This window comes from Nycticebus coucang, chromosome 1 (genome assembly GCF_027406575.1).
Source record: "Nycticebus coucang isolate mNycCou1 chromosome 1, mNycCou1.pri, whole genome shotgun sequence".
Taxonomy (NCBI): Eukaryota; Metazoa; Chordata; class Mammalia; order Primates; family Lorisidae; genus Nycticebus; species Nycticebus coucang.
In genome coordinates this window covers 70,626,516-70,639,908 of record NC_069780.1, presented here as the reverse complement: position 1 = coordinate 70,639,908, position 13,393 = coordinate 70,626,516, and the positions used below count along the sequence as shown (strand labels likewise).

The 13,393-nt window shown below is 35.9% G+C and overlaps 1 protein-coding gene across 3 annotated transcripts in view; it reads right to left on the bottom strand.

Annotated features, from left to right (window-relative positions):
* Nucleotides 1-3,801: 3,801 nt before the first annotated feature.
* HHIP (hedgehog interacting protein) overlaps nt 3,802-13,393 on the bottom strand; it is a 93,071-nt gene continuing 83,479 nt past the window's right edge. The window contains exons 12-14 of one of the 3 annotated variants that reach the window (XM_053582195.1): nt 10,470-10,618; nt 7,622-7,750; nt 3,802-6,796 (exon numbers count right to left, since the gene is read on the bottom strand). In XM_053582195.1, coding sequence (XP_053438170.1) covers nt 6,786-6,796; nt 7,622-7,750; nt 10,470-10,618 — 289 coding nt within the window. In that variant the 3' untranslated portion in view covers nt 3,802-6,785. Of the gene's footprint in view, nt 7,751-10,469; nt 10,619-13,393 lie in introns of all 3 variants that reach the window. The other 2 variants (XM_053582196.1, XM_053582193.1) reach the window with 2 other exon arrangements.

Below are 13,393 nucleotides of genomic sequence, written 5' to 3'. Positions count from 1 at the left end.
TTTTATATTCATGTTCAAAACAGAACATAAGATCTTATACAAAGACCCTTGGTAGGGTTTACTGAAGGCAAAAGGGCAAGGTCAGCAAAGTCTGGGGCATCTGCGGTCACCTTTTTTCCTGTCCCCTCCCCTCCTCCACATGCTCCCTCCCTTCAGTTTGAGCACTCAGTATTCCTAGCTGCTCTTCTTCCAGCTTCCCTTATTCTTTCTAACTTGGAAGGATCAGGGGTAAGTTACTTAAAACTTAGAATAGATTCAAATCAGTGTAACATCTTCATTGCTGCCTAACAGAGTTGCACAAGGAAAATGACCCTTCACAACAGTAGCTTATATTGTGGAGGGAACATGAATAATGACAAAAGACAATAATATTTTGAAGTAGTTTGAGTATAGAATATTTTAAAATTAGCATTTATATAATCAGTCTGAATATTTTGAAACCGTTTTAAAATTCTGAAATAAAAGAGAATTTTAAAATAGCACATGTACATCGAGTCATAAGATAAAAAGTTTAATACATTTGATCACGTTAAAAAACACAAAACACAGCCAATCTAACCAAATTTCAGGCATGCATTTACATAAATATATTAAATTAAGAAAAGAAATTATACACTTAAACATCCTTTTCACCTAAAATTCATTAAATCCACAGATCAACAATAAAACCAATTCTCTGCATTTACCACTTCAAGATATAATTGTTCTATTTTAAAGATAACACAACACTTGTTAGAATTTATATGCATTATACATATATTATATATTACATAGATAGTGTGTATACATATGTAGTGTTTGTACAGATAGATAAATATATATACATGGGTGTGTGCACACATACAGATACACACAGATGTACTTTAGGCCATCTGTACTATTACTGCCAAAGTCTAAGGTTGAGCTGAGTTGGAGCTGTTGGATGTGATTATGGTCTTTTGCTTCAAACATGCTTTTCATACCCACTGGCCTCACAAAGGCCTTGTCTTTTCTACAGCACATAATCATAGTAGGCACTTCAATACATATTTGTTGAATTAGTAAATGAAGACATGGTGAATAATAGAGGGATGACCAAAGGGAACTGCATATTGTAATAATCTTGCTAAATAAATCAGATTAGTTCAAAATCAGAGGGATTACCTGACCCAATGACATTGTATGTTACTTTTTGGAAAGAATGTGTTACTATTTATAGCAACACCAACTGGTGCAGGTATTAACCCTGCTCCCTTTTACTTGTATCTGCTCTCACTACTTGTTTCTGTAGTCTCCTGCCTCTTATTAACAGAAACCCAAGCATGGACTGGTTCTGGTAGGCTCTGTGAGTAAGTCTCTGGACAAACTGTCCTAATTTTCAGCAACCGAACGGTAAATGAACTTGAGGAACCAAAATATGTTGGAAAAATGATAAAGATATTTATTCCTTAAAATGGGATAAAATCACAGGTAAAGCTAGGAAAGACACAAGAGTTTTCATTTCAGTATTATTCTATGCTTGTTCATTATAATGATTTGATTTTTTTTCATTTTAATTAGATGGGTTTCTTTCAAATAAATAGTCTATTATAGCATGTCCCGAGAAACCAAATTCCAAAAATCACATAGTTCCTCAGTTATCATTTATCTTGTTACTATATGGTTCTTGATGGAATGTATGCCCAAACATATCCTGTGAATACAATGAGATATGGGCGCTATCTCATTTCTCATAGGGTTGTCAATTTGGTTTCTCAATGGTAGTATCATGAAAGGGGCATCTATTGTACATAAAATCTTAATTTATTCTAAAAAAGTTATATCTCAGATTTTGAGAATTGAGGTGAAGAAATATGCAACATACATTTTGGGCATAGACCAAACCTGATCACACCTTGTTCATGTGAATGGAACTATCAACTAGTTACTTTTTAGTGCAAAAACAATTGTATAAGGATTAGTGTCTAACTGTAAAGACAAAGCTTATTTTATATTTAACCATTATAAATTTTCCTTCTCTGTTAACATATTTTATTTTAACTTAGAAGCTTATAGTCAATTGAGAAACTCACTATGTATTTATATTAACTTGCTTATTATGTATACATGTACTTTGGATTTAAGTAGCACATTAATTTATATATGCAAACCCCTCCCAAGAAACCCTGAATGAAAGATGATGTCTGTCTTTGTGGTGTTCACGAGAGATTACCTTAGAATTAATGTTGAGTTGATAACCATTTTCTTCTTCTTCTTCTTTTATTTATTTATTTTTTTGGTTATTATATAGTCTGACAAGAAAATAATAACAGGTTTTAAACATAGAGTTTATGTTGATGAAAGGGACCCATTATTTATTTTTTATTTAGTGAACTGACTTATATACGCCCTATACAAATGATATGGGTAAATGATGGGTGTACCTGGGTTCATGTTTAATGAGGAATTTAAAAGTGCTATTCTCCTAAATGAACAAACCTCCCCATAGCAGCTAAGAAAATCGTCACTATGACTGAGAAAGAAAACAGCTCTACCACACTCCCTCACAATTCCATGAATACATCTTACTCTCCTAAAATGTCATTTTAAGGTAATTTCTGAAAGTTATTCAGTTAAGAGAAATAAGGGTTGAAGTTGGCTAGAATTTACCAAGCTCCATGGTCATGTTTTTAATATTGAAATGCTTCTGTTCTTAGGTTTCCTACCTTTCTTGACATCAGATTAATGAGTAGAGTGTTGGTGTGACAAAGAAAAAGAAGTTAAGATAATAAATGTATATCTCTCTCTCTTTTTAGATATTCATTCTAAAGAGGAACTTTCTGATGGCTTTGCCAGCATTCATGGCAATAGCTCCGCCAACTCTCTGGAAGTAATAAAAAAAAAAAAGTACATTTTCTGGCCATGGGACTTTGGTCTGAGTTCTCTGCAAGTTCAAATCTCATCCTGGGAGAGAGGAAAAGAAGATTCTTTAATCTTTATTAAGGAATTAATTTTTATTTTTCCTCATAGATTGGGAATAACCTTCTTCAAAACTGACTTCCAAGAGATGGTTATTGCTTGGATAGGCAACAGCTACTAACTTTCCCTGCTGTTAGCTGAACCTCTTCCCTGGGGTTAGCCACCATGTCTTTCCCGTGTCTATGCAGAAAGAGCTGAATTGCAGCCTCTGCATTGGGAGTCCTTTATGCTTTTTGTTATCTCTTTCAATGATTATAATAGACCAGTCCAGTAGGTTATTTGTCTCCTATTTGTCATGATATATATATAGAATTTGAGCAAATGTGGCACCAAGAGAAGGTATTTTTCAGAAAAGCAAAGAAAAGATCGTAATTAGCAAAATCAATAGCAACCTACCTCAGGACACTTTCATGATGGCGACACTGTGGACATGTCTATTTAGTCAAAGCCAATAGAAAACAAAGAAGAAGGAAGAAGGGAGAGGATGAAAGGGAAAGAAGGGAGAAAGAGAAGTCATAGATGTCAGAGGTGACATTTTACAGAGATACTCAGACTAATTGTTAATCAGTTAACTCCAGCTGCCCATGTTATACCTATTTTTCCTCTTAAAAATCTGGGTTTGGGCGGCGCCTGTGGCTCAGTGAGTAGGGCACCAGCCCCATATGCCGAGGGTGGCGGGTTCAAACCCGGCCCGGGCCAAACTGCAACCAAAAAATAGCCGGGCGTTGTGGCGGGCGCCTGTAGTCCCAGCTGCTCGGGAGGCTGAGGCAAGAGAATCGCGTAAGCCCAAGAGTTAAGAGGTTGCTGTGAGCCGTGTGACGCCACGGCACTCTACCTGAGGGCGGTACAGTGAGACTCTGTCTCTACAAAAAAAAAAAAAAAAAAATCTGGGTTTGGTTTTTCTTTCATATTTCTTTTTCTTTTTTATTGTTGGGGATTCATTGAAGGTACAAGAAACTCTCTTTCATATTTCAAAGTTAAGAGACTTAACAGAATGTTCGACTAATAAAATTTTAATGTGTACTTTGAAAGACCCTACATACAGCATCTAACCTTGTATTTTACACCTACTAGGCTTGTTTTATGATTCAGAGATTAAAAACAAGGTCAAAAGCAGGTGGATTAAAAATTGTTAGTACAGGGCGGCGCCTGTGGCTCAAAGGAGTAAGGTGCCAGCTCCATATGCCAGAGGTGGTGGGTTCGAACCCAGCCCTGGCCAAAAACTGCAAAAAAAAAATTGTTAGTACATTGTTATGTAATTAATGTCAAAGGAATAAAGAGGGAAGAAATAACTGTTTTGAGGCAAGTAAATGACAAAGAGAACAATTCTCTATTTAGGCTGTTTGTATCTGCTGGTCTGGGTAGGTTTTTGGCTCTTTATGTGATTGCTCATTAATCTGAGAAAACTTCTTAGTATTCTTTGTGATAAAATAAAAGATATTTTACAATAGTTACATTGAAATAAAATTCCAAGAAGAAAAAGCATGGATGGAAGTAGTTTTTTGCCATCACTCAAGTTTCTGAAATCTTTCCTTTTTTTCACTTTCACAATCTGCCAATTCAGTTTCCCTATTATCTCAAATAACTATCAAGAAAACAAGGTTCTATGAACCATGACAAGAATGTGGCAGAAACAGTGGTAGAAAGGTTATTTTTAACTATTTCACTTCACATTCAACTGACACCCAAAGCTTAAGCTTGAGAATGAACAGGGAATAATAATAGACATTTTTCTAGTTTTTTATTTCATCTTTATCTTACCCATCAGTGTTCTTACCGAGGACATTTTTCTTCCATTTTAGACTGTGTGTGTGCTTTATGAACTGAGTAGATGTTGGCTTTCATGTAATGAAGCAATAACTTTTTCCCTAGCTCATACTTCTTAACCCACTCCTACCTGCCTCCCATCATGAATCACGGAAGATAATTCTACAGTCACGCATTTAAAACATCTACTTAAAAGAAAAGGTCAAAGAGAGTTTTTCAGTCAACCACTTAGTTTAAAATATGTAGCCATCAATTAACCAGCGCTATCTACTTTCTTCCTAAAAACAAAAAGAAATGACTCCAATGACTTTATTTACTTTGCTTGGGTTTAATATCCATGGCTCTTGGTATCTTCTTTTGAGAAGAACTTGGTCTTTTATTCTAAGGACTCACAATAGAAAAGGCAATGACACCTGGGGCACATATGTTTTTCTAAGTCACTTGAGAGTCTTTCACTTGGGAAAAAAAGCTGGATTAAAAAATCTGGATCTGGTCAATTTAGATATTTTTAAACAGTAGAACTAAAGGCAATAGAATGTATTTTTTTTTTCTTTTGGGGAAGAGTTGGAAAAATTAAATGTATAAGAAGAAACTTCTGATATTTCAGGTCTTGCTAAATATGGAGCAGCATCCTTATTGTTTTCAGTGAAACTAGGAATGGGAGAATGTGTAATAAAAACTGCACGATTTGACAGATTTAGACAGCTGGCTCCCTCACAAGAAGTTCACATTTTGTTAATGTCACCCATGTTGAATAAGGGACTATTAGATGGTAAGGTCCATTAACAAAAATGGTTGTCAGGACTTTTTTTTTTTTTTTAAATTGTAAAACTTTCTGTGATGGAATTCAGTAAAAGGGCTAAGCAGAGAAAGCAATGGAGACAAAAGATTGCTATTAACCTACAGATGCAGGCAACTCATGGTTCATTGCAAGATTTGTCACACTGTTGGGCCAATGAAGTGTTAGTGTGACTAGAAGGGACCACCCCTTTTCTGGGATAAGAGGGCAATTTGGTCTCCATGCTCATTTAATCCTGAGACTTCTTTGAATAGACTGTCAATTGAATCTAAATTGTGCAAAATTATGCATGCACTTTTTAATGCAGGCTATTGTTCACTAAGCACTGAACCAAGATTTCTCAACCCATTTCCATTTGGCATGAGGTCACTTGAAACTTAAGTAATCATATATGGAAGACAAGAGCAGTGTACTTAACCAATCTTTCTACATTGTGGTTTCTATATAAATGCTCACTGGGCTTTAATTGCAAATCTCTCACTTTAAAACAATAGAGAACTACTAGCTGCAAGTTTTTTTTTTTTTTTTAATTGAGGCTCATGTTCCTAAAGGTAAGGAGCAGGTTTGGAAAGTCAGCTGGTGCTGCATGATTTATACTGCTCTATAATTTAGATTTTAGAGGATCAAATGTTTACAGAAGAAAGACAATGATAATGGTATGTACTTGTCATGAGAAGATGTGTTTTTTCAGTAGTGCAAAGAGGCCTTATAGTTTTGTTAAATTCCAAACAGGAAGAGCTGGCCTCAAAAACCTTTAAGAAAAATGTCTACTAAACTATTAGCAGTTTTAAGTTAGAACATGTCATTTCTTTAAAAACCTGAACAAAACATGTACAAAAAATTTATTGATACATTAACCAAAGAGGATTTTCATTGAGTTTGGAAGGAACATATACATTAAAAGGCATATTTGGCAAGAATTATTATATTAAAAATTTGTACAAGTGACAGCTTACAGAGCCAAGATTTGTTAAAAACGAGTGAGCTCTTCAGAGAGGTTCGATTCAGTGGAGATCTGCAACATTCTAATCACATATACTCTGACAGTCTTGCTATGGTGAAAAGCATTTTACAAATGTTTAATGCTGGAATTTTATAAAGATTGGCTGTTTTCTTGCTTTTTCGTCCGTCGTTAATGATTACATGTTGGCACAAGGATACATTGCTAGATTAGATCCACAGCACATTAAAGACTGTTTGCTTTCTCACTCCCCTTCTTTCCAATTAAGATGGTGAAAAATGTAACTTTAGTATTTTACAGGACAGGGTAAAGGTGTTTCATCTAGGTGATGTCTATATTATAAAAATAAAATAAAAAATATAAATAGATAACACAAACCCAGTGCCTATTGTTAAATCAAATATACAATAAAAGCAGACCTTTTAGGAAGATTGATTTTAAAACATGCTGTTATGATTTAATTATAACACACTTGAAAACAATCTTGAGATTAAGGTGAAGTAACCAGATTTCTCTGCCAACAAGAAAGGTAAGTGCGTAACATTCAGTAATTGGATACACCGATAAAAATGAAGATTACAATTTTATATCGTGTTGCTCACTTAGAAAGTCCTTGGGGAGTTCTGAAACATTCTCTCATCGTATATCCTTTAATATAAAAATATTGCCTTTTTTCTTAGATCAGATTGCACAGCGTTTCAAACTCCATTAAAGTTGACTTCAGTGATTACAGACAGAAAATTCCTAGGAAGTCAAATCATCTCTTCTGGTGACATAAAAATTCCGTTATCAATTTACAATGGAATTTTGTGTAAATTACTCTGTACAAGGAAGTATATATATTTAAAACCCATCTGTTATGTAACCACACGTGTAGGGGTTATGAGTGTATGTGTACGTGCATATGTGAACAAATGTGCCAACACACACACAGAGGATTTCCACATTTTTGGAAATTATTTTTAAATTAATAAAAGAGAATGAAATCACAGGAGTATGTAGCAGGATGACAGTCTCTCTCTCTTTTTTTTAAAATGACAGGATAAAAAATAAATGCCCACTGGAAAGGAATACTCAAAACAGTCCCAGAAACTATACAATGTAACTTGTTAGATCCAGCAAATAAGATGTCATGTCAATGATCTGATCAAGAATACCTGCCCTGGTCACTCTGCGGATGTTTCTGTCCACCTGTTCACACTGAGGACCAAGATATCCTTTCTTACAGAGGCACTTGTTCGGTCTGACACAGACACCTCCATGACGACATGTGGGCTCACATTTTGCTGGGTGGAGACAAAGAACAATAAAGTTACACTCTCGTTCTGTGTGCAAAAACAGCCCCCCTATGAGACTTACAAGTATCTGCTGAGTAAGGGATGGGAGGGAAAAAAGGAGGAAAATGGTCACACAATGGTCTGAAAGATATTAGTAAATACACAGGCAGGAAAACAGGCTTTCACACCCATGATTCCTTGAGAATCAGAACTCAGAGGCCAATGAGAGACATTTCTAGGGAAGCAGAGATCATGAGAAATAAGCGTAATTCTTTGCAGAATTGACTCTATTTCCAACAAAGATTCCAGTCCTTGCAAATCTGTTCCACAGGGGTTTTTCCTACAGAGGGCTTTCCAAGGCCTGTGTTCCTGATCTTTCAAGGCAGGGCCTCAGCACAGGAGGGGCCCAGCCAGAGAGGGAGGCACGGAGGCTCACACATCTCCAATGCAACATGAGGGAAAGGGGTTTTGCTTTTTGGTGGAATATCCGCCATGTACACTCCCTTGGATTCCTCCTCCTCCTTGTTTCCAGGGGGCACACAGCATGTGCTTTACTCCAATTACACATGGAGGTCAGTGCAATTGGCCAGTGAGGAGTATTCTGAGTAAAACTTTATGGGGTTACTCCGCAGCACAGAATTTCTTCATTAAAGAATGTCTACCACTACAGTACACATAGGAAATGACTTACTGATGAGATGGAGACATAACATTGAATGTATAAATTAATCATAATTTACTAACAAGATAAATCTGGGAACTGCAGCCACTGTAGACAAAATCAAATACCTAGAAGGTAGTTCCTTATATGTTGGGGGGCAGGGTCACTTTCACCTTTTTAAAGACATTAATCAAAATCTAGGAGACTGTGGTTGATGCATAGGAAAGAATAAGAAGAAAAAATAGACTATTTTCTCCTTTGAATTTGTGGGAGATGAGTAAACTGTGTGGGTATATTAATAAGGTTCTTGCTTACACAAAAAATATAGTGAATATTTTTCACTGGGCATGGTGGCACGATCCTGTGGTCCCACCTACTTGGGAGGCTGAAATGAGAGAATTGCTTGGGCCTAAGAGTTTGAGCCTAGCGCCTGGGCAATAAAGTGAGATCTCTAAAAAAACAAAAACAAAAACAAAACAAAAAGAACTAAACTAAAATTACAATGAAAAAATCCCAAGTAGATTACTTTTATAAAACAGTTTGTCTTATTTTATATATTCAAGCTATTTAAATTTATTCAGTGGAAAAATTAAAGTATTTTATTGAAATAAAATTTCACGTGAACTCAAAGAATGTCTATATTTATTATAGCACACATTAATATTTTAATATTAAGGTACGTATAATGGCATGTGTTCAAAATACTTTGTCCACCTTCAGTTTAAACATGCTGTCACTAGAAGGCACTCAGTAAATATTAGTTAACCGATGACTTGAGGTGACATAAGAGGTTAGGCAAAGTACAGGGTAGGGAATACAACAGAATGGATACTATATAAAAGAAGCTGAGCCATCAAAGGAAGCAGACTCTGCTTTGGTGGAATATTTGCCATGTACACTCCCTTGGATATAATAGTAAGAATATGAATATTATATATTTGGACACTGATCCCTATTTTGATCAACTAAACAAAAAGGTAGACATAATGAGATCAATAAAATGTAAGCATTTGTTTTAAATGATATAATTAATTTCTGTGGAGTTTTAATTTTGATGGCTCTGTCCTAGATATACAAGCACAGTATTAATCAATCTGTTATATTATTAATGCTGAGCCAATTAAGGCTTAGAATATATGTTGTCTATATGACAATATATAAAGTAGATAAGTTTTGGTTATAACTTCTTGAAACAAATGTATCTTTAGAATAAGGATAGCATTTATGAATTAAGAATAATATTAAATATTAATTTGAGATTTTAATTTTCATTGGCAAGAGGTATTTTAATATTTGAAATAGCAGAGATCAAAATTTTTTCTGTGTGTTCTGTATGCTGGTTGCTAAAGATGCATTTTCAACCTTTACATCTGAAACTCTAGGTTTCTAAATTCATCTGATTTTCCTACTTCGTGTCAAGTAGAACTTAAACATCACTGCGCATAATTGATGAAATCTCAAGTTAAAGGATAGAATGACCCTGGAATAAATCTCTGAGCAGCTGCATGTCTAGTTGATAGTTCACAAGGGAGTAGCAAAAAGAATTACAAAATCTCATAATATGCCTCTAGAATAATTGCTTTTTCCCCTTTTATTTAATAACACCCGCTGAAAAGCCCCGTTTTTTCAGTGTGCTGTTAACAAGAAAGCAAGCAGTAAGGCCGGCGATGGCATTTATGGGGTGTCTGGAAAATGCTCGCACTTGGAGAGGAGCTTTGCAAACACTAAGTCACTGGCCAGTGTGAAATCTCAGAACCCAAGGCCGAGAGCCCCGTGGGGATGATCTGGCTGTGCTATTTTCATTTTTCACTTGTTGAAAGGACTCAATCCTTTAGGTTTTTTTTTTAAATATTTCTGACTAACTTACGTAAGTGAATCATTTACATGAAGAAAATGAGAAAGATTTTCTTTGCAAGTTCAGAAGCAGATGAGCATTCATGTCACTGTAAATGGCTCAACACACATGAGCACCAGGTAATTCCGGAAGAAACAACTAATGTTGAATTCTTGGGTACCCAAGGGTTGTCCCAACCCCGGCGTTTGCTAGTTGAAAATAGAAATACTAACCGATTCTGCAGAAGTCCCCCTCCCAGCCTGGGCTGCAGCAGCACTTTCCAGTGGGGGTACAGTAGCCATTCCGACAGAGCCGGGCGCACTCTGAGGTCAGCATCTGGGCAGGCTGCACAGTGGCTCTGCACTCCTCAGGCACTAAAGGTCTGGTCAGAACACAACAGTTGAAAGTGGATTTTGGGTTGAAAATCAATAGTGGAGTGAAATCTAGCAATTTCATAGTTTACAAAGAATGGCTCTTGCTTTCTAAAGAGACCTTTCAGCCGGGCGCAGAGGTTCATGTCTGTAAACCTAGCACTCTGGGAGGCCGAGAAAGGTAGACTGTTTGAGCTCACGAGTTTGAGACCAACCTAAGTAAAAGCAAGATCCTGTCTCTACTAAAAGTAGAAAAACCGAGGCAAGAGGATCTCTGGAGCTCTAGAATTTGAGGTTCATGATGCCACGACAGTCTATGCAGGGCGACAGAGTGAGACTTTGTCTTCCCCCACCAAAAAAAAAAAAGAAAAGAGAGAGAGAGATCTTTCTAAGTGATTCAGATTTATAGCTTTCTAATAATAGAAAATACACATCAATGAGGAAACAAAAGTGAACATATTAGACATTCTTAGAAACTTTATCATGATCAAAACTCATTGAAGAAAAGTGAGAATTTAATTATATCGACATTTTATATTTAATAACTAAGAATTTCTGTCAAGTGCAATGTTTAAAATAAAGATGGATGGATGTTTTAAAACTTTTTCCCACAGATCTATAAAAAATTTTTAGGAATGCCATCTAAGATAGTTTCATTTGTAGGTGACACGGCTGGCAATATCACTGGGCTGAAGGTATTCCTTAAAAGGAACCCCATAGCCTAAAAGCCTGGGAATCAATTTTGCATTTCTTTTGTGATAATATATTCAGATTGATTTTTCTTGAAGGGGCAACATAATATATGAATGTATGTAGACTAGTCAAAGTTTAAACCATAGGGAAAAGAGGGAAAGAGCCACATATATACGTATAATGGAGATTTTACGTATATATATTTTAATTTGATTTTGTCTTGCTGTGAAGAACTCTAGTAATTGCAAATAGAAACATCTTACTTGCAACATAAAAAGTCATAGATTTTGTTTTAATTGTTCTCTAACTGCCATCATTTATAAAGGAAACCAAGATGCCTTCAGAAGATGTTTTATGGTTCTTTTTGTTTTTGAAGTAAGATGTTGTCTTTCAAACTGGGCCAGGCTATGAACCATAGTCACACTACTCTTGCTGAATCTTTGGAAAAAATTGTGCAGAGGCACTTTCCTGTCAGTCACTGTTATCAGTCCCACAATGTGGTGAGAAAGCTCTTTTCTGTGAAGGAATGTAAACAAACGTTTTCATCACCAGTCAAATCACTAGCATTAGGATAGTCAAAGCAATTGGATTCCTTAAGCACCATCACAAAGAAGGTGATCATTATAGGTCAAAACCACCACAAGAGGTAACCATCACAGAAAGCTTTCTGAGATAAGCAAATAATTAAGTCCTACAGACTCTGTTTTTTGGAGATAAGTTACCTCCATGGTTATGTCCCTAAGGAATATGAACAGCGGTATTAATTTGGGGCCTGATCTCAGGCTGTTTCTGCAATGACATTTAAAAACAACTAGTTACTTCTCCAGCTTCTCTTCCCATTGAAAGTCTGGACTCTACATTTAAAGTTCTACATTCAGAAAACTCTCTTAACTCTATTCAACCTCTTATTTAAGTCTAGAAATGGTCAGGTTATATGAAAGTCCCTTAGGGCATTCCATGGACTGAGCATATTTTTGTTCAGAAAACATTAACAAACATTTTTCATGTATTCCCCAATGGAGTCTTTCTGGGAGTCAAGTTGGGATAAGGTGGGATAAGGCAGAGAGTTCAAGGAGTCTACTAAGAAAAGTAAGGGCATTCATTGCCTTTATCTTCTTGTTGAACAGCCCTCATCTGTCTGCTGTGAGTCTTTCTTATTTAAAATTCTTATTTGGGGGGCAAGACATGATTGCAAGAGGGACTTTGTTAACAAATGCAATCAGTGTAATCTGGTTTATTGTACCCTCAATGAATCCTCAACAATTAAAAAATAAATAAATAAATAAAAATAATAAAATAAAATTCTTATTTTGTTTGTGAGACAATGGTGGCATTTTTGACCACCAGACAGCAGTTTTCCAGTGGCCATGACGTCCTTCTGATTCCTAGGTCATTAGCATTTACTAAGTGGCATTCAGTAAACAGGTTTCATTCTAACTGATATTGTAGAATTCTGTGCATTTCTGTTCTTTACTCGCTTGTTCACCATCTCTCTGAGTCATTTAAGAGAAGAGACTCAGAAATAGAGTGTATCAAAAAGTATTATACGTTATAAGCAATGCAGAATTTACAGGCACACAGCTCGCATGCTGGTCCACGAGATGGTTTATGCCTAATCAGATGGCTCTGAAGAGAAGACATCCCTTAGATCAAGAATGTAGGTGAATTCAGTTAACAAGATGTTGCCTTTTTGAGGTAAAGTATAGGAACACTGACTCATGCTCACTGGGAAAGGAATGAGGGTGAGGAATGAGTGGGGAAATGGATCCAATATGGCAGTTCTTTAGGGAAGGAAATACGACCCTTGTTTCTCCGTTGATCCCCCAATCAGCAGCTTTGACTATTTTCGCCAAACATTCAAATTTACAGAAACTCAGATTATAGAGGGAATTCTAAATTGTTTTTTGCCTAAGGTACATGCCAATTTATCTGCAAATGTAGTAATTATTTCACGTTTGTGCTCGTTTACAGTAGCTTTTATAGGGCTATGTGGCTGTCACATATAAACACTATAGTTCCCTCAAGTTTTTATTTAAATACCTGGCAAAATTATCTTTTTTCTTCTATCAAGTTGATAGCTAACATTGCTTACT